General features: G+C 36.6%; 1 protein-coding gene across 3 annotated transcripts in view; it reads right to left on the reverse strand.

The window, feature by feature from the left end:
• Positions 1-23220, reverse strand: part of AP3B1 (adaptor related protein complex 3 subunit beta 1) — a 236951-nt gene that overhangs the window by 182124 nt on the left and 31607 nt on the right. For all 3 annotated transcript variants that reach the window (XM_055536639.1, XM_055536640.1, XM_055536641.1), the window contains exon 3: positions 13781-13855. In XM_055536639.1, coding sequence (XP_055392614.1) covers positions 13781-13855 — 75 coding nt within the window. The remainder of the gene's footprint in view (positions 1-13780; positions 13856-23220) is intronic.

Below are 23220 nucleotides of genomic sequence, written 5' to 3' on the forward strand. Positions count from 1 at the left end.
ACATAATATGGTAATGATAGCAAATAGTTATATACTTAACTATGTGTCAGGCACAGTTCTAAATGTTTTATTTAGATTAATTAATTTTATATTCCCAACTCAATGAATAGACATTATCATTTCTATTTTACAGGTGAAGAAACTGAAGCACAGAGAGGCTAAGTAACTTGAGCAACATGGAAATCTATTAAACGAAGAACCAAGATTCAAAGCGGTTAAGCATAAAAGTTAAAAACATTACACAGTAAAGCGTTAGCAGTGACTGTCTTTGGGTAATGGTATTAACCAGTGACCTTCACTCTTTACATCTTTCTATATTATTTAATTTTTTTACAACAAATATTAAGTTTATACTCATAAACCAATAGAGACATTTTCACTTCAGGGGTGAATCTCATCTTTCCAGACAACCTCCAACACCAAAATAATAGTACTTTTTCTGATTTTAAAAGTATTTGAAGTTTTCATTATAAACAATCTGAAACAACGTATTTTTAAGTTCCCACACTCCTCTAAGATGGCTTTTCTATAGCGTTGGCAACGTGTACCCACCAGAACTATTTTAAATGAGTTCAACAGACAAAAACTCAGCTAAATAAGTTTTTGCATGTCAACCGAACTGTGACAGCCCCTTGCTGTTGAACATTAGCCAAACAGGAACAAATTCACTCCAAAAAAAAAAAACAAAAAAAAACACACCTTGGCATGTCAATCAATCAAAAGCAGATCTCACCCAAATGCCCACTCATCCACAGATGATACCAACCCACTCAGGCCCCTTCAAGTCCATGAAACCTTCAAATGATCATTGAATCAAGTGATCTCACGTAAGAATACAAAAAATGGGTTCCAAAATTAAATGATACTAGTATCCAAGACCCCCCCAGACAGCCATTTTGCTTTTTTGCATTTCTTTTCCATGGGAATGGTCTTGATCCCTGTCTCCTGTACAATGTCACGAACCTCATTCCATAGTTCATCAGGCACTCTATCTATCAGATCTAGGCCCTTAAATCTATTTCTCACTTCCACTGTATAATCATAAGGGATTTGATTTAGGTCATACCTGAATGGTCTAGTGGTTTTCCCTATTTTCTTCAATTTAAGTCTGAATTTGGCAATAAGGAGTTCATGGTCTGAGCCACAGTAAGCTCCTGGTCTTGTTTTTGCTGACTGTAAAGCAAAGGAGAAAAGGCAAGATATAAACATCTGAATGCAGAGTTCCAAAGAATAGCAAGAAGAGATAAGAAAGCCTTCTTCAGCGATCAATGCAAAGAAATAGAGGAAAACAACAGAATGGGAAAGACTAGGGATCTCTTCAAGAAAATCAGAGATACCAAAGGAACATTTCATGCAAAGATGGGCTCGATAAAGGACAGAAATGGTATGGACCTAACAGAAGCAGAAGATATTAAGAAGAGATGGCAAGAATACACAGAACTGTACAAAAAAGATCTTCACGACCCAGATAATCACAACGGTGTGATCACTGACCTAGAGCCAGACATCCTGGAATGTGAAGTCAAGTGGGCCTTAGAAAGCATCACTACGAACAAAGCTAGTGGAGGTGATGGAATTCCAGTTGAGCTATTCCAAATCCTGAAAGATGATGCTGTGAAAGTGTTGCACTTAATATGCCAGCAAATTTGGAAAACTCAGCAGTGGCCACAGGACTGGAAAAGGTCAGTTTTCATTCCAATCCCAAAGAATGGCAATGCCAAAGAATGCTCAAACTACCGCACAATTGCACTCATCTCACACGCTAGTAAAGCAATGCTCAAAATTCTCCAAGCCAGGCTTCAGCAATAGGTGAACCGTGAACTTCCTGATGTTCAAGCTGGTTTTAGAAAAGGCAGAGGAACCGGAAATCAAATTGCCAACATCTGCTGGATCATGGAAAAAGCAAAAGAGTTCCAGAAAAACATCTATTTCTGCTTTATTGGCTATACCAAAGCCTTTGACTGTGTGGATCACAATAAACTGTGGAAAATTCTTCAAGAGATGGGAATACCAGCCCACCTGATCTGCCTCTTGAGAAACCTATATGCAGGTCAGGAAGCAACAGTTAGAACTGGACATGGAACAACAGACTGGTTCCAAATAGGAAAAGGAGTTCGTCAAGGCTGTATATTGTCATCCTGTTTATTCAACTTATATGCAGAGTACATCATGAGAAACGCTGGACTGGAAGAAACACAAGCTGGAATCAAGACTGCCAGGAGAAATATCAATAACCTCAGATATGCAGATGACACCACCCTTATGGCAGAACGTGAAGAGGAACTAAAAAGCCTCTTGATGAAAGTGAAAGTGGAGAGTGAAAAAGTTGGTTTAAAGCTCAACATTCAGAAAACAAAGATCATGGCATCTGGTCCCACCACTTCATGGGAAATAGATGGGGAAACAGTGGAAACAGTGTCAGACTTTATTTTGGGGGGCTCCCAAATCACTGCAGATGGTGACTGCAGCCATGAAATTAAAAGACGCTTACTCCCTGGAAGGAAAGTTATGACCAACCTAAATAGCATGTTCAAAAGCAGAGACGTTACTTTGCCAACAAAGGTTCGTCTAGTCAAGGCTGTGGTTTTTCCTGTGGTCATGTATGGATGTGAGAGTTGGACTGTGAAGAAGGCTGAGCGCCGAAAAATTGATGCTTCTGAACTGTGGTGTTGGAGAAGACTCTTGAGAGTCCCTTGGACTGCAAGGAGATCCAACCAGTCCACTCTGAAGGAGATCAGCCCTGGGATTTCTTTGGAAGGAATGATGCTCAAGCTGAAACTCCAGTACTTGGCCACCTCATGCGAAGAGTTGACTCATTGGAAAAGACTCTGATGCTGGGAGGGATTGGGGGCAGGAGGAGAAGGGGACGACAGAGGATGAGATGGCTGGATGGCATCACTGACTCGATGGACGTGAGTCTGAGTGAACTCCGGGAGTTGGTGATGGACAGGGAGGCCTGGCGTGCTGCGATTCATGGGGTCGCAAAGAGTCGTACACGACTGAGCAACTGATCTGATCTGATCTGAGTATCCAAGATGGTAACCAAACGATCCAAATATACCCAATGCTTTAGATTATATTTAAATGGATATATAAAATCTTTAAATTCTTAAATCTCAGTTTAAGAAGCACTTATTATTTTCTCCCCAACCAGATTTTAAAATTCCTAAGATTACAACAGCACCAAAAAGGAGCCAACATTTGCTGGCTGACTGATCTGCACCAATTTAAACATATCAAATCAACACAAGATTTTAAATAAGATATTTTTCAAATCTTGGAATGAATGTGAGGTTATTTAGTACAGGCACCATAGCCTGGCACACAGTAAGAGCCCAATAATAATCAGCTGAATGAAACATCACAGCCCAGTGAGAGAGAGGGCGGGGGGGGACATTTCCTATTAGATTGCTATATCTAACTTACCATCAATAGTTATAATTCATGAAACAGATGTTTAAAAGGACATCAACACACTGTTAGAAAACAACAGGTATTAAGAAGATTGCCTCCAAAGTCTTTAACTTGTGGGTTTTTTAAAGAAAATTAATCATTTAAAATACTCTTTCTCTTCACCAATTATATTCAGATCTCAGTCTACAGTTCTCAGCAAAGTGTGGAAACAAGAATGGGTTGGGTCCACACCCACCTCCTCATCTTCTTGGGATTTATTTCTCAGCAACATCTTTTATTTACCTAACTGTAAGCCAGCTCTTAAAGCTGAATTATAAACTCCAAAATATATCTAGTATATATACTGTCAACACTGATACGTTCAAACCACAACTGAGCTAGCAGGCATTGCTATAATTACTCACCATTGGACAAGGATTTTTATGACTGTTATAGCAAAAAGCATAACAATATTAAATCACAGAAGGTTGCAAAACACTAAATTTGTTCAAGTTCTGTTATAAGAATCAATCAATATTGACCACAAGAGGCCTATGCACCGACTGGCTGCAGGTGTGCAGAGAAAGCCTACTTTCCCTGAAACCATTCTGTGACCAGAAATGGGAGTACTTAAAGCTTCGTGACTACTCCATTCTCTGATCAGTTACTTTCATTCAATGTTACAATACTCCTTGCTGTAAAGCTAATCACAGCAGAGCCCCAGTAGGCTGGAAGAACACAGGCAGATCTGTTTAATTAGCTTATCAATACTAGTGCATCAAACTTCATGAGTTATTGACTAAACCTTTGATTATTTCTGTAGTATAACCACTGATTGCTTACTAGGTCACTTTTGGTATCATTTGACATCGAATGGCTTATGACGTACAGCTCAACTGTGTGTCTAAGGCAGCATGTACTTGTAAAAATGAAATTTTGTACTTGACAGCAATGAAACATCCATTTTCTGAACATAAATTTTAAGCAGCTTAGGTCAGTTTTTCCACATTAGAGGATTAAGCCTGTTTCCAAAAACTAACAGCATTTTAAGAGCAAAACAAACCTAGAACAAACAGATCAATACAGTAGTCCCCCTCTACCTGTGAGGGGTACGTTCCAAGACCCCCAGGAGATGCCTGAAACTATAGATGGTACTAAATTCCATACATACTCTGTTTTTTCCTACACACACATACTTATAATAAAGTTTAATTTGTAAATTAGCCACAGTATGAGGCTAACAATAACTAATAATAAAGGGAACAGCATAACAATATACTGTAATGGAAGCTGTGTGAATCTGGTCCCTCTCACTTACTGGACTGCACCTACCCTTCTTTTTGTGGTGATGGGAGATGATGAAATACCTGTTTGTAAGATGAAGTCAGGTGAATGAAGCTGGCACTGTGATACAGGGTCAGGCTGCTACTCACCTTCTGATGGTGCATCAGAAAGAGGATCATCCACTATGGGTGACCCTGGGATCACCGAGCACGACAATGTTGATGGTTAGATGTCAGGAGCAGATGTCATCAATGGCTGGGGACCCCAGAGAGAATGGCACAAAATTTCATCATACTAGTGGGAGAAGACAATGGCACCCCACTCCAGTACTGTTGTCCGGAAAATCCCATGGATGGAGGAGCCTGGTAGGCTGCAGTCCATGGGGTCGCACAGAGTCGGACACAACTGAAGTGACTTAGCAGCAGCAGCATGTGTTATAGTGAGGAATTTAAAACTTATGAACTGTTTATTGCTAGAATTTTCCATTTAATATTTTTGGACTGCAGCTAACCATGGGTAACTGAAATCGTGGAAAGTGAAACTATGGGGGAGAGGCAGAATTATATTTATAGGGACATTTCTGTTACAAATATTAGACAGCATATCAGAATCTGATTGTAAAGGATAAAAATGAATAGAAAAGTTCTACTCTTGATAATTGAACATTACAAATAGCTAACAGTACAGAATTTTCTATTTAAAACAAGACTCCTGGAAGTCCAGGAGGAACAAGTTACAGCATAACTTATTATCAACATCCAAGGACTTGGTCATTTCTAGCCATATCTAAAACATAAAAAATTTATATACCCAAATAGGCCGAAGACCTAAACAGACATTTCTCCAAAGAAGACATACAGATGGTCAGCGGGTGCACAGAAGAGTGTTCAACTTCACTAAACATTAGAGAAATGAAAATCAAAACTACAATGAGGTATCACCTCACTCTGATCAGAACAGCCATCACTTAAAAAAAAAAATCTACAAACAACAAATGCTGGAGAGTGTATGGAGGAAAGGGACCCCTCTTACACTGCTGGTGGGAATGTAAACTGGTGCAACCACTATGGAAAACAGTACAAAGCTTCCTCAAAACACTAAAAAAAACAGTTGCCATGTTACGCAGAAATCGCACTCCCGGGCCTATACCCAGACAAAACCGTCATTTGAAAAAATACACGCATCCCTATGTTTTCAGTAGCACGATTCCCAATAGCCAAAACATGGAAACCACCTAAATGTCCATCAACAAATGAATGAACAAACAAGATGTGGCACATATATACAATGGAATACTTGTTGCTGTTCAGTTGCTAAGTTGTGTCCAACTCTTTGCAACCCCATGGACTGCAGCACTCCAGACTTCCCTGTCTTACACTATCTCCAGAGTGTGCTCAGATTCATGTTCACTGAGTCAGTGATGCTATCTAACCATTGCATCCTTTGCTGCCCTCTTCTTTTGCCTTCAATCTTTCCCAGCCGTAGGGGTCTTTTCCAATGAGTCGGCTCTATGCATCACGTGGCCAAAGTACTGGAGCTTCAGCTTCAGCATCAGTCCTTCCAATGAATATTCAGGGTTGATTTCCTTTAGGATGGACTGGTTTGATCTCCTTCCTGTCCAAGGGACTCTCAAGAATCTTCACCAGCACCACAGTTCAAAAACATCAATTCTTCGGGGCTCTACCTTCTTTATGGTCAAACTCTCACATCCATACATAACTACTGGAAAAACAACAGCTATGACTATACGGACCTTTGTCAGCAAAGTGATGTCTCTGCTTTTTAATATGCTGTCTAGGTTTATCATAGCTTTCCTTACAAAGAGCAAGCATCTTTTAATTTTGCCCCTGCATTCTCCATCCACAGTAATTTTGGAGCCCAAGAAAATAAAATCTGTCACTGCTTTCACAATGGAATACTACTCCTTAAGTATAAGATAATACTTAAGAATGAGATAATACCATTTACTGATTCAATGGGCATGAACGTTGAGCGAACTCCAGCAGATGGTGAAGGACAGGGAGGCCTGACTTGCTGTAGTTCATGCAGCTGCAGAGAGCAGGACACAACTCAGCGACTGAACAATGGCAACAGCAGCATTCACAGCAACATGGATGGAGCTGGCAATCATCCTACTCAGAGAAGCAAGTCAGGAAAAAGGATAAATATGGTACAATATCACTTGCGTGTGGCACAAATGAACTTACCCAAGGAACAGAGTCACAGACACAGAGAACAGCCCTGTGGTTGCCCAGGGGGAGAGGGGGCTGGGGAAAGGATTAGAGATACAAACTGGTATACAGAATGGATAAGTAACAGGGTCCTGCTGCAGAGCACACAGAACTACATTCACCATCCTGTGAAAAACCATAATGGAAAAGAATATAAAAAACAATGTGTATATATATATATATATATAACTGAATCACTTTGCTGTACAGCAGAAACTGATACAGCAGTGTAAATCAACTCTCCTTCAATACAATAGAGTTAAAACAAATTTATACCAATGCCAGATACCTCCCAAAGGATAGCTAATACCAGATGATGATAAAAGGTCAAAGAAACTGAAGAAAAAGGAGGAAGGATTCAAACAGGAAGGATGGCTTTAAAACGGAATGACCTAAAATGGTTTCTGAAGCCAAGCTGCCTGGCTCTGGATTCTGACTGCCAGGCACTAGTGTGTGACCTTGCTCACGTAACCTAATCTCTCTGCTACTCTGTCCTCATAATGAAAATACGGAAAATGAAAGAACCAGCTTCACTGGGCTGTTTGCGAGCATAAAGTGAGTTGTTATATGTAAGGCATTAAGACAAGCTTTACCCACAGCTCACAACTTTTCTAAGTGAAAGCCTGATTTTTTTCCCCAGCTACTTCAACGTTCTTAGACCAGAAATCATAAAACTAATGTACATATCAAATTAGGAGCTCAGACAGCTCAGATGGCATTGTCATACCACAAAAACAGTTTAATTAAATTATCAATTCAGAATTATACATCGTAACAAGCTCATAAATTGTACTTAATAAGTATCTACTAAACTAATCATAAGTAAACTTTGAAAATATTTTAAGATTACATGCTCAGTCTAGATTTATCCCATTAATTAGAATCTGAGAAAGAACAGTTCATCAACTTAAGTCCAATATTAATTTATCCTAGTTCTTAAGTTGGCAACAAGTATACAAGTGTTTTGATTTTAATTTACTCAAGTTAGTCAAGTTCATTCTACGATGCCTATTCATTTGTGCACAAAATTCATCTATCTGAAATATGTATTGTACTATCTAATAGAAAATGACATTACTTCAAAATGTATCTAAAAAGCAGGTTTAAAATTTTTATAGAATCTTTAAATTTGTATAATATAAATTATCCTACTAAAAAATTTAAGATGGCAGGAAAACATTTTATATACTGAAATGTACACTCTAAAAATCGTATAACATATACTTCACCACGCTTTTCCAGATTTCGAACATGCAAATGCAAATTATTTAAACTACTAGTTTCTCTTATATGAGAGATTAACGCCCAATCTATTGCATAGTGTCCAAATAATAGCTAAGAGTCTACATCATATCAACATTGTGTTTGAAATGAAATGTGACCTGGCCGATCTGTTTGTTTCACTTAAGCTAAAAACTCTAATCATCATTCTCAGGTCATGATTATTTTACGCACTCTATTTTTCTTGTTCCAAATACAATGTTTTCATTAGAAAATGCCTTGTTTTCCAAACTAGAAGTAATTAAGTACTGACTATAAAACTGCTAATGATATGCAGCTTACTTAATATATTCTGTAAAACCCCGTCACAGAACTCTGATATAAAGGATGGAAAAGAGAAAGAGAATTTTCAAGCATGTAAACCAGCTATAAATTGAAAATTCCTCATGGAAAGTAAGAAAAATTGAGAGTAATGTTTTCATTTGACTGATAACTTTCCATATATTTTAGGGTTTTAAAAATATTTCCAGATTATGATATAAAGCTATAACTTAGAAATAATAACTGAGAGATCTTATTTACCCTCCCTACCTTAACCACACAGAAAATCAGGGGGAATAAAATGAAACAAAAGTTTTCATATGTTGGACACCAGGCAGTACATTACTGTGAACCCTGCTGCTGCTGCTGCTGCTGCTGCTACGTCGATACAGTCGTGTCCGACTCTGCGCGACCCCATAGACGGCAGCCCACCAGGCTCCCCCATTCCTGGGATTCTCCAGGCAAGAACACTGGAGTGGGTTGCCATTTCCTTCTCCAATGCATGAAAGTGAAAAGTGAAAGTGAAGTCGCTCAGTCATATCCGACTCTTCGTGACCCCATGGACTGCAGCCCACCAGGCTCCTCCGTCCATGGGATTTTCCAGGCAAGAGTTCTGGAGTGGGGTGCCATTGCCTTCTCCGACTGTGAACCCTGAGAAAGGGGAAAAAGTCAAGGGAGCAACTCAAACAGAATCCAGAAAACTCACTGTGCCTCACTGTGCTGAGGAGACAGTGATCACAGTTCACACAGGCCAAGGGTGCCTAAGTTTGCAAAGCAGAATACCAAAGAGGAGGGAACTTCAGAGAAGGAAAGAACGCACTCTGGAGAGGAACAACATCAAACTGTGGGCTAGCACGGTCTTGCACATACGATGCAACTATTTGAAGCCAGACCAGAAAAACACAGGGAAGCAGCAGGCACAACAGACACCAAAGATCACAAAAAGCAAGGAAAAGCTCATGTTCTCACCAGCCAGAGAGAAAATATTTCATAAATACACCTATGACTGAGCAGAATCCTAAGGTACTGCTTTAGTAGTGGGCTTACATCAGTCTAGACTAAAAGTGTTTCTGTATCTTTTAGTAAACATTGAAAGTATGCTTTGACAAGTATCCTCCAATTAAAAATTTAAAAATACAAAAAAAAAAGAAAGGATAAGGTGGTAAGAAATTCGTATTTAGTGGACTAACTTGGAGATCTGATACAGCTACTGACTGTTTCTCAGAGTTTCTAAGCAGTTAAAAAACAACAGTATAAAATATCCAAAACAAGTATGCTTTGAAATAATCAAATGATCCACATAAACTTAACTGTGCATCACAAGAAAACTCAATGCAATTTAAAGAAAAATCAGGACAGTATGAATCATAACTGTGAGAAAAATCAATCTCCAGAAAAAGACTTAAAATGACAGAAATGACAGAACTAGCAGAGGGATGTTACAACTATTATAGATATGCTCCATATGGCCAACAAGGTAGACAAAAATATGAATATGCTGAAGCGATAACTGGAGGATATAAAAATGATCTCATTAAACATGTAGAAATGAAAAATACAGTAGCTGGTAAGGTAACTATACTGAAGGGGAGTCACAACAGCTAGACACTATAAAAGGCAAGATGGGTTAGCCTGAGCACTTCTCAAGTGAAGCACAGGGAGAAAAGACCGAAAAAGGGACCTGTGCAACACTATCAATTAGTGTACTGTATGTCTGCTTGAAATACCAGAAGGAACGAAGACAAAAAAGACATATTTTTGAAAAACTAATGTCTAAAGTGTTTATCAATTTTAAGAAAATTATAAACCCACACGAGTTAGAAGCTCAACAAACCCCAAGCAGAATAAGCATGAAGAAAAATATGACAAGGTATACCACAGTAAAACTGAAAACCAGTGATAAAAAGAAAAATCTTAAAATCAACAGAGGAAAGAAAAGATAGCTTACACAGAGAGATAAGAGTGACAAGACACTTGGCATAAGAAGCCATGTAGGTCAGAAAACAATAAAATATTTTTTAAATACTAAAAGAAAAAGACAGTAAAGAACATAGAAATATACATTTTACTCAGCAAAGATGTTTTCAAATTGTATACAAAAAAAGAGAAAGACTTTTTTAAACAAAAGCTGAGAAAACTCATCAGCAGCAAAACAAGAAAAACATTAAAGAAATTCCTCTAGTCATTCAGGGAAAAAAATCCAGTCATTCATGGACTTACATGAAGGAATCAAAAGGGACATGAATGGTAAACAAAGAAGGACAAATAAAAGACTTTGGGGGATGGGAAGGGGAGCTCATTTTTAAATCTCTTTAATAGATATATGGACTTGTGGTAATTTTGGAATAAAACCCCAGCAGAACAACCTCCCACATACAATTAAAAAACCAAGACATAATACAAAAAGCACTAAACTCCCTGGCAATGAAACAGAAACAAACAGATTCTTCTGGTATATAAAGTATGTGCAAAGATGGTAAGAAAAAGAGCTGCATGAACTAACGTCCCCGTTTCCACGGTTTTCTGCTGAGGCTAAGTGAACAGTGAATGAAGTACAGGTGAAGGCACTGATGGACAAACCAGTCTCTCTGACAGAACCCAAAAGTGAACACAGCAACACCATGGCCACTGAAGAAAACAGGGCAATCCATAAAGTAGAGCCCGGAGATGGGCTCTTAAGCAGTCTCTAGCCACATCTCTGACTAACTTCTGAACCATGCAAGCTCAGAACAGACTCAAAGCAGCTCAGCAAAAAACAAAAGATATGAGATTAAGCTGCTGCCCATGCAACAGAATTTGAAATCTGAATCTAGGCAAAATAACTGCCTTCTAAAACAAAAACATCACCTATAGAATATAAAAGGATGCAGAATCTACATAATTTAATATTCATTATTTCAAAAGAAACAACCTAAATTACCCAACATAAGAAAAAGTAAAACAATGGAACATAAGCACACAAGAAAAGGAAATCAACAAATAAAAGCCTGAGGAAATGATACTGGAACTAGCAGACAAGGATTTTAGAGCTGGTGTTACACTTATTCTTAAGAAAAAGAAAATGTGCTCTCCATTAATATAGGATATAGGAAATCGCAGCAAGTAAACAAAGGATATAAAGGGATAAACTGAAATTCTAAAATGAAAAAATAGTTTTAATACTTTTAATATCTTAATTTCTAAAGTAAAAATGAATGTACTTAATTAAATGGAGTGAACAGAAGAATGAGTAAGCAAACTCAAAAACAGATGAGTAAGAATTATATAATATAAAGAATAAGAAAAAAATCTAAAAAAGCCAACAAAGTTTCATACATTCTCAGATAAAAATTAAACAACATAACATATATGCAATTTTAATACCAGAAAGAGAAAAAAGAAGAGGGCAAATATTACCTGAAGAAATAATCGCCCCAAATTTTCCACTTTTGATCAAAGACAGGAACTTATAGGACTAAGGTGCTCAACACACACCAAACCAAATGAACACAAATAAGATCACACAAAGGTACAGTACAGTCAGATTACTCAAAGCCAAAGATAAAGAGTAAAAGATAAAGCATCAAGAGAAAAATCACAAATTATACAGGAAGATCAATGATCCAGTCATCAGAAACTTTACATAAGAAATTATGGACGGCAAAAGAATCTTCAAAGCATCTTTGTGTTGAAACAAAAAAAAACTATTAACCCAGAAGTCTACAACCAGTGAAACAATTCTTCAGGAATGAAGGCAAAATGCAAACATTTTCAGATAAAAGTAAGAGAATTCATTGCTAGCAGACCTCCACTACAGAAAAAGCCAACAGAAATTCTTCAGGCAGGATGATCTTGATACTGACAGAAATCTGAATCCTTAGAACTCAGAGAACACTGGATATGATAAATATCTGAATAAATGATAAATACTTTTTTCTGTTTTTTCTTTTAATTCCTTTTTATCACATAAGTATTTAAAGGAAAAACTTCACTGTCTTATGATGTTTTTAACTTATATAAACCTGGTAAGTTAATAACTAAAACATAAAAGACAATAGGGATATGAATATATACAGTTGCAAGATTTCTATACTTTATGTGAAGAAGTGCAACATTAAACATAACTGGACTGTGAAAAGCTAAGTGGATATAGCCAACACTAAGAAAAAAAAAATACAAAGTATGGGTTAAAAATAAAAACAAGAAAAATTTAACTGTCATTTCTTCCATTAAAAAAGAGGAAAAGAAGAAGAGAGGAAAAAAAAAAAAAAAACAAAGGAAACCAAAAAAAAGAAATGGTGTAACAGTACACTCAAATTCAACAACATCAATAAATACATCAAGTGTTAACAAAATAAACACTCCAATTACAAAACTGAGATGGAACTCCCCTGGTGCTACAGTGGCTAAGAATCCACCTGCCAGTGCAGGGGACATGGGTTCAGTCTCTGGTCTGGAAGATTCCACATGCCACAGGGCAACGAAACTTGTGCACCACATCTGTAACACTGCAGCCCGTGCGCCTACAGCCTGTGCTCTGCAACAAGAAAAGCCACTGCAATGAGAAGCCCGCATACCGCAACTAGAGAACAGCCTGTCTAACGCAACTAGACAAAGCCCATACACAGCAACAAAGAACTAGGACAGCCAAAAATAAATAAATAAATTAATTAATTAAAAAAACAAAAAAAACCACACCATTTGCTCAGATCAATCTCTATTTCTCTTCATTGAACTTTTCAATCCTACTCATCTTTCTCAACAGTTTCTACATGGGCTCATTCTATTTTTCTTTCACACTCTATCAGTCTCATATTAGTCCTTCTGATCTAATATTAATTACCTTGGCCTCAAAATTCTGTCAATCTCTCGACAGTTATACGGAGAGACCAATAATTGAAGGCCCCCACTACATCCTGCCTTCTGCTCACCTCCTGCTACACTGAGAAAGGGTCTATCAGAACTAACATGCTCCAGGAAAAGCACTAGATTTGGAGTCCTAACACCTGCATTCAGTCTCTGCCCTGATTAGGCCTGGACATACAGTACTTTAAAATCAAGTCCCAAGAGCAGAACTTCAACAAAACTAGCTTCTAAGAATACTTAGAAAGTTACCATTCTTAACCAAGGTGAAGTAATCTCAATTTTACTTTTCACATTCTCCAGGAAAATTCCAAGCTAAGATTATGTCTACTTTATATTCAATTCCACCTATTAAGATAATGGATATTTTATTTGTATCAAAAATCTAGTGACATTTAAATATCTTATGTTGTATTTCAAGGTAACTGAAAAGTATATGATTCTATCACACCAAAAGGAATCATAAAAATTATGAATCAAAACAGTACCTCAATATTTTTACTGGCCACATTCTTCACAACAGCAGGAAATAGTTCAGATGCATTTTTCCCTTTTGCAATCATCTGAGGAATAAAAGTAGAATATAAGAGCTCAAACTTTAAAAAAATTAGTCATTTGAAAACAAAACATAAATTCTACATACATATAATATTTAGAAGATAAGCTACAGAAACAAGTAAGCTATAGAATCAACAAGCTTAACTCTTTTTGAGTCATCTTACTTAGCCCAACTATCTGCACCAAAGAACAATCTCTTGTGAATCAATATAAATACACAAATACATAGACATATTAGGGAAGAAACACAGTAATTTAAGACATACAATATTTATAATAGATTTCTATGGTTAATGGCATTATAAACATTTTCAAATATTTGTACTCTATTTAACAAGTTCTTACATTAAAGATATAATACATTTGCAGTGGGGTGGGCGTGGAGAATAAATGTTATTCTAAACAAACTACAGTCATTCTTTCTCGTTTGTTTTTTTTTTAAATAGATTCCCCTACTTCTCCAACCATTTTCTTCAAAGCTCCCTTCACGAGGTCCTCTTCCTTTCCTCACTAAAGTTAGGTGTACCACCATATTTTTTAAGAGAAAAAACAAGATTCAATTCACCCTCCTGCGTTAACTTCTAATTTTTTACAAAGATCTTTGCTATATACTATATCTAAGGATAAAAGGATATAAGGTGTTTAGTTTTATAAATTTACAAAAACATTTTATAAATACTATGTGACATTTTAAACAATAATAATCTCAGTTAATAATCTCTCAGAAGATTTTCTACATGACAGCTTTAGAAAACTCTAATATAAGCTAATCTTCATTTTCTATTTCTTTACCTGTGAAATTTCTTGTTTTGTGAAACCTTCTGAGGATTAAAGAAGGTTCATAAAGTGGTGCAGCTAAAGTATTTTTATGCGATTTTTACAATTTTCTTATCTGTAAAATAAGGAGAGAGGGATTCATGTTCTCTAGGATCCCTTCTTTCAGTCATTCAATAATTACCTAAGTCAGATATCCTCTTCTATGATACCCTATTCCAAGGCTTCCCCAGCTTTAGTCTACAAAATGCTATTCAAAAAGATGTTACTACATGAAGGAGAAAAAAAATCCAAGAGTCAAATTCATTCAACAAATATTCGCCAAGAGGACACTACATGCCAGGAACTATTCTAGGCCTTGGGGGTAAAATCGTGAACAATACAAAGTCTTTACCCTCTGGATTGTTCACGTGTGCTCAGTTGTGTCTGTCTCTGTGCGACCCCATGGACTGCGGTCTGCCAGGCTCCTCTGTTCATGGGATTTTGCAGGCAAGAATACTGGAGTGGGTAGCCATTTCCTCTCCCAGGGCATCTCCCTGATCCAGGGATTGAACCTGCATCTCCTGCATGGTAGGCGGATTCTTTACCTCTCAGTCAGCAGGGAAGCCCCTCACCCATCTGAGCTTACTTCTTATGGGGGCGAGGGACAAAAAACAATGCGAGGATAACAGTGCTATGGAGAAAGTTAAAGCACTGCAGGAGAAACCGGAAGTGCCAGGGTTAGGAGTGGGAGTTGTTCTTTTGTGTTTTGGTTCGTTTTTGCATGGTATATATTTTTCCATCTTTCTATTCTTTATCTTTACATTAAGAGTGGATTTTTCCTAGAGAACATATAGTTGCATCTTGACACTTTGATCCAATATGACCATCTCTTTTCGTTGGTGACATGAGATGAGTACTGATGCACTTCGATTCAGCTCTACCACTTTATTCATCATTCCTTATTCCCTGTGCTTGTTTTGTCCTGACTGCCATTACTCTCATGATTTAGACATTTTTTTTAGTATCCAATAACTTATATTTTTATTTTTATATTTACTATTTGGCAATAACTTTTTGTGTAATTTTATTGGTTCTTCTAGAAATTATGAGATAATTACAAAGATGCACAAACACAGTTTACAGATACATAGATAAGTAAGTCAAGATATGTCAAACCTTCCACGGTCATCTCAGAGTTTATATTTTATAAGTTATTAGGTTATATGAGTTCTTTATATATTCTGCAAAGTCTACATCAGATATGATTAAAAATATTTTCTCCAGTGGGTTGCCTTCTCATGTGGCTGATAGTGTCATCTGATGCACAAAGTTTTATGTTTTGATATTCTAAACTATCAATTTTTTCACTCACCTTTTGATGTCATATCCAAGAATCCTCTGACCAATCTCATGTCATACCCTGTGTTTTAGCTCTTAAATTGAGGTCTTTGACTCAATTTTTAACTTATTCTATATATGGTATTAAGTAGGGGGTCTAAATTCATTCTCTTGCATGTGGGTTTTCAGTTTCCAAACACTATTTGGGGAGATTCTACCCCCACTGAATGGTCTTGCACCCTTGTTGAAAATAATGTGGCCACATACATGAAGTTTTTCTTTTAAGGCACTCTATGTGTGTGTGTATATATAAATAAATATATACACATTTATATATATGTCTGCCTTTAAGCTGGTACCACACATTTTTTAAAATTTAACAATATATTTTATTTAACCTTATATATCCAAAATATTAGAATTTCTTTAAAAATGTTTCACTGACTTCTAGCTCCCATGGTTTTTGATGTTGATTTTGTTTTGTTTTGTTTTGTTTTTGATGGTTTTGATGTTGATATGGAGTTGTTCAAATTACTGTTCCCTTGTATGCAATGTATTTTTTTTCCCAAGTACTTTCTAAATTTTTTCTTTATTGATTTCCAGTTTAACTGCTATACGTTTATGAATGGTTTTCATTCAGTTTTATCCTGATTGGGGTTCAAGGAGTTTCTTTCATTTACAAACTTGTCATACATCAAGTTTGGGGAGTTTTCAACAAGTATGTCTTCCAAGTATTTTTCCTGCCCTAAAAAAATATGTTAGATGGACATATATGTTGGATATTTTGTACCGTCCAACAAGACCCCGAGGTTTTGTTCCCTTCTTTTTTAATCTCTATTCAACAAATTGACTAGTTTCTAGTGATTTCAACTTCTGCCATATCGATTCTGCTATTCAATCCAAGACATTTTTGATTCCAGATATGACACTATATCCACGTCAGAAATTTCAACAAATTTCTACACGATGTAATTAACTTGAGATATTTTGGAAAACTATTTACCTATGAGCTATTACCTGGGGAATAAGTAGACACAGGCTATCCCTTTTCCTAGAGTAACTTACGGGAGGAGAAGGGGATGACAGAGAATGAGATGGTTGGATGGTATTACGACTCGATGGACTTGAGTTTGAGCAAGCTCCAGGAGTTGGTGATGGACTGGGAGGCCTGGCGTGCTACAGTCCATGGGGTCACAAAGAGTCAGACATGACTGAGCAAGTGAACTGAACTGAGAGTAATTTACCATCCAATCATAAGTGGCTTTAATATTACTCACTACTGAGGTATAAAACAAGAGAAATATTTAGGTATTTACCCATCTTTTTGTTATTTATTCCTTTTTATTTAAAAAATTCCAGATTTACTGATATACTGACATAACTAAGATCAAGGTGTATAATGTGATGATTTGACTCATGTATATACTGCAAACTGGTACCACAATAAGGTTAGTTAGCACCTCTATCTATCACCATAAAAAAATTATGTTTCTTTTTGTGGTGATAGATCTACTCTCTCAACCACTTTCAGCTTCTACAAATGAGAGCATTCAGGAGCTTGCCTTTTTATACAGTATGTTACAGTTCACAAAAGACAGCACTTGTTTTTGTTTTGTTTTTACTTCTTACATTTTCTTTACTACACTTTAACTAACTAAAAAGGATAATAACATGATCAAAAACATCATTTAAAAGCCTCTCAGACTCTATGGTAGGCAGCTTGAGACACAGTTTCCAGTCATCCCTACCCACAGTATACACACTGTCATTAACTACTCTTATTGAATATGGGCTAGACCTAGTGACTTTTTAAAAAAAAAAACTTTTTATTTTATATTGGAGTATAGCTGATTAACAATGTTGTGATAATTTCAGGTGGACAGCAAACAGACTCAGCTATACATGTATACATTCTCTTCCCAACTCCCCTCCCATCCAGACTGCCATGTAACACTGAGCAGAGCTCCCTGTGCTATACAGTAGGACCTTGTTGGTTTTATTTTAAATACAGCAGTGTTGGTACCACACATTTTGATTTCTGTAGCTCTGTAGTAAGTTTTGAAATCAGAAAGTGTGAGACTTCTAAACTTTGTTCTTCTTTTTCACGACTGTTTTGGCCAAGGACCTCGGTCTAGTGGTTAAGAATCCACTGTGCAATGAAGGGGACTTGAGTTTGTCCCTGGCCAGGGAATTAAGATCCCACATACTGAGGAGCAACTAAACTGCAAACCACAAAAGAGAGTCCACGTGTCGCAACGGAAGATCCCACATGACGCAACTAAGACCCAATGCAGTCAAATAAATAAATATGCATGCGTGTGTGTGCGCATGTGTACAGATTTATTTTTTTCTTTTGGAAAAAACATCCCTGGGATTTTGATATGAACTGCAGTGAGTATGTAGATAACTTTGGGGATATTGGTATTTCAATAAGAATTCCAATCAATGAACATGGGATATTTTTCCATTTATCTGTGTCTTAATTTCTTTTAGCAACATTTTAGTTTTCAAGGTACAAATATTTTGTTTCCTTGGGTAAGTCTATTCCTAAGTATTTTATTCATTTTGATACTACCATAAATAAGACTGCCTTCATAATTTCTTTTTAGGACTGGTGATTGTTACTGTATGGAAACACAACTAATTTTTATGTGTTAATTTTCTATCCTGCAACTTTGTTGAATTTGATTATTAGTTCTAAAAGATTTTTTGTGGCATCTTTAGGTTTTCTAAATATAAAATCATGGTGTCTGCAAACAAAGATAATTTTGCTTCTTTTCCAATTTGGATATCTTTTATTTCTTTTTCATGCCTAATTGTCATGGCTAAAACTTCATTACTATGCTGAACAGAAGTGGGGAAAGTAGACCGTCTCGTTTTGTTCCTGATCTTAGAGGGAAAGCTTTCAGTCTTTTACCACTGAGTATGAAGTTAGTTGTGAACTTTTCTTTAAAACACTTTAAAACACGGAGATAGTTTTTTGTATTACTAGTTTGGTGAGTGATTTATCATAAAAGGTGCTGAATTCTGTCAAATGCTTTTTCTGTATCAATTAAAACTTATTTTTTCCCCTTCTTTCTGTTAAAGTCCAACCGAATACCATGTAACATGTATGGCTAATAAATACTTTATATCAATAGCTCCAATTAGAAATTTGAAGAATTTTATCTATCAAAAGAAGGTTCAGATTTGCTCATTATCCCAAAAAGACAAGCAAACTAGTCTGAGAAAGACCTTTAACATCCAACACTTACTAAAAGAAAATACATCAAAGATTTCGATACACTGAAATATTCCATTCCTTCAAGGACTCGGAATAATCAACTCATCAGTATTTTAGCTAAAAAACGTATTACTAGTTCACTACATGAAGCAATACATTTCAAATTCTTAGTTCACATTTCATCAAACCAAGATAAAATATGAATATGTGCTTTAAACATTAGACATACATTTTTCAAAAATATTAAGAAAAATAACATATGTATGTTTCAACTTGAGTCCTGCAGTGTAATAAGTGACCACAAGATTTTGAAGTAGGTAGTTTTTCTTCCCTAAGCATGCTTTGGCATACATGAGACTTTATTCAACACATGAACCATTGGAAACATTTCTCCACGATTCTAAATAAGCCTCAGGTATTACCAAAGAAAGATAATAAAATGAACTGAGACTATCATTATGGTTTCTTGCTGGTAGATACTGCTCACGAGATTCTCTGTTGAACTGCAGGGCTACCGACTATGAAAGATGGTCAGATGTGCACTGCCAGCATTCTTGATATACATCAGAAAGTAATGTAAAACAAATATATAACATTTAAAATTTTGGCAAATTAAAATTTAGAAATGTTTAAAGGTTTTTAACTATAAAGCTAAGGTCTTAAAACTACCCTGTATACAATTATATGAGGTGATAAAACCCCATATTCAGGGCTCATAAAATCTAAATTATGTAGAGAAATGTAAATATTGAAAATTACATTTAAAAAAAATAAAGAAAATTTGAAGCCAATATAATACTCTATTAATTGGCCTCTAGCAAACTACTTCCACCCAACAGATGTTTTGAAATGATGCATAAATGTATATACATGAACATAACATTTAAAAATGATTTTTAAAGCTTCCACAAAGAAACATGGTGCTAACTAGAAATCACACTAAAAACTGGACAAAAGTAAAGATAAACAAATGATTTTTATAATACACAGTGGAAAAAATTTCAAGAAAAACAATTACTAGTTATATAATAAAAGAAAAAATTAGCAACCAATAATTGCGAGTTTAAGAGTGAAATACAAAGGGAAATATCTGACAGAGCTACTGTGCTACGGCTTTGATTTTCTATTTTCTTCTCCAAAAGTTAATTTAGAAAAGATTTGTGGTGATGAACAATTTCTCCTGAAAAAAAGCTAGGTGAATTAATTTTGGAAGCACTTCTTGAATCAGACCAACCCATGCTCTTACTGAATTTTTAATTTTCTGTTAGTTTGATATTAAAACAAAATTAAAAGATGTCTTTCCACATAGAACTTTAATATGTCAACAGCTGTACTGTCCAAATGTGTTTCTTAAGCTAGTACACACCACCACCACTGCTGCTGCTAGTGTTTTAAGTCGGGACATGGAGTTTCCATTGTGAACATATAAGAGTAATTAATATTCTTTTTAAAGGCCTTTTTTCTTTTAACCACTCAGGAAATATTTTAATTTTATGGTTAAAGGAAAGTGATACGTAATACCTGTCATTTTATTTTTTCTAATTACTAAGAAGAGATAACTTATTTGTTGTTAGTCGTTCAGTTGTGTCTGACTCTTTGTAACCCCATGGACTATAACTCGTCAGGTTCCTGTGTCCATGGAATTGCCAGGCAAGAATACTGGAGTGGGTAGCCTTTCCCTTTTCCAGGGGATCTTCCTGACCCAGGGATCGAACCAGGTCTCCTGCATTGCAGTCATATTCTTAACTGTCTAAGCCACAAGGGAAGTCCTTTTATTAGTTGTAGCAAATTCCTAAATGAAAACTGGGCAAATAGTATCATATCTGGCCAGCTGCAACCTACTGCCTTGACCTTCATTCCTAGGGTTTCTTTGTTGCTATGACTCTTGATTAAGTGGCCTTGGGTTCACTTTGTAATTTTCCTAGTCATCAGTAAATTCACTTGTATGACATTACTGCCAAATGAAAATAGTTAAATTACTGTAAATGAATACGGATCATCAAAAAAGCAAAAGCTCCAGAAAATCACCTACTTCTGCTTTATTGACTATGTCAAGCCTTTGACTGTGGGGATCACAACAAACTGTGTTAAATTCTTCAAGAGATGGGAATACCAGACCACCTGACCTGCCTCCTGATAAATCTATATGCAGCTCAAGAAGCAACAGTTCAAAGAGGACATGGAACAACAGACTGGTTCCAAATTGGGAAAGGAGTACATCAAGGCTGTACACTGTCACCCTGCTTATTTAACTTATAGAACAGTACATCATGAGAAACGCTGGGCTGGATGAAGCACAAGCTGGAATCAAGATTGCTGGGAGAAATATCAATAACCTCAGATATGCAGAGAGTTCCAGAAAAAATACTACTTCTGCTTTATATCTACTTCTGACACTACAGTTATGGCAGAAAGCAAAGAAGAACTAAAGAGCCTCTTGATGAAAGTGAAAGAGGAGAGTAAAAAAGTTGGCTTAAAACTCAATATTCAGAAAATGAAGATCATGGCATCTGGTCCCATCACTTCATGGCAAATAGATGGGGAAACAGTGACAGACTATTTTGGGGGGCTCCAAAATCACTGCAGATGGTGACTGCAGCCATGAAATTAAAAGACACTTGTTCCTTGGAAGAAAAGTTATGACCAACCTAGAAAGCATATTAAAAAGCAGAGAGATTACTTTGCCAACAAAGGTCCATCTAGTCAAAGCTTTGGTTTTTCCAGTAGTCATGAATGGATGTGAGAGTTGGACCATAAAGAAAGCTGAGGGCCAAAGAATTGATGCTTTTGAATGGTGGTGTTGGAGAAGACTCTTTTTTTTTTTTTTTTTTTAATTTTATTTTATTTTTAAACTTTACATAACTGTATTAGATTTGCCAAATATCAAAAGAGAAGACTCTTGAGAGTCCCTTGGACTGCAAGGAGATCCAACCAGTCCATCCTAAAGGAAATCAGTCCTGAATATTCATTGGAAGGACTGATGCTAATGGTGAAACTCTTGAATACTTTGGACACCTGATGCGAAGAACTCACTCATTGTAAAAGACCCTGATGCTGGGAAAGATTGAGGGCAGGAGGAGAAGGGGACGACAGAGTACAAAACGGTTGATGTCAGAGATGGCATCACTGACTCAGTGGACATAAGTTTGAGTAAGCTCCGCGAGTTGGTGATGGACAGGGAAGCCTGGCATACTGCAGTCTATGGGGTTGCAAAGAGTCAAACATGACTGAGCGACTGAACTGAACTGAACTGAATGTGATGTAGCGTTGTGCCATGAAGAAAACCTTATATTTATAGACATTTACTTATGTTCATTGAATTTATCTTATTAAATATCATTACCATTTTAAAAAATTGAAATACAGTATTTAATAGCAATCAAAGACACAAAATATTTAGAATAACTATTAACAAAAAAAAAAACAGAACTTAAAATTTTACACTAAAAACTATACTATAGTGTTGATAGAAATTAAAAATAACAGAAACGAGACAGAGAATTACGATCATGGGTCATAAGACAAAATGATGTCAAAAGTCAATTGATCTATAGATTTAATGCAGTCGTATCTGACTCTCTGCAATCTCACAGACTATACAGTCCATGGAATTCTTCAGGCCAGAACACTGGAGCGGGTAGCCTTTCCCTTCTCCAGGGGATCTTCCCAACCCAGGGATCAAACCCAGGTCTCCTGCATTGCAGGCAGATTTTTTACCAGCTGAGCTACTAGGAAAGCCCAGATTTAATAAATTTCATTATAAATCCCAGTAAGATCAGTCCTGGGTGTTCACTGGAAGGACTGATGCTAAAGCTGAAACCCCAATACTTGGCCACCTTATGCAAAGCATTGACTCATTGGAGAAGACCCTGATGCTGGGAGGGATTGGGGGCAGGAAGAGAAGGGGACGACAGAGGATGAGATGGCTGGATGGCATCACCAACTCGATGGACATGAGTTTGAGTGAACTCCGGGAGTTGGCGATGGACAGGGAAGCCTGGTGTGCTGCGATTCATGGGGTCGCAAAGAGTCGGACACAACTGAGCGACTGAA

The sequence above is a fragment of the Bubalus kerabau genome, chromosome 10, assembly GCF_029407905.1.
Source record: "Bubalus kerabau isolate K-KA32 ecotype Philippines breed swamp buffalo chromosome 10, PCC_UOA_SB_1v2, whole genome shotgun sequence".
Taxonomy (NCBI): domain Eukaryota; kingdom Metazoa; phylum Chordata; class Mammalia; order Artiodactyla; family Bovidae; genus Bubalus; species Bubalus kerabau.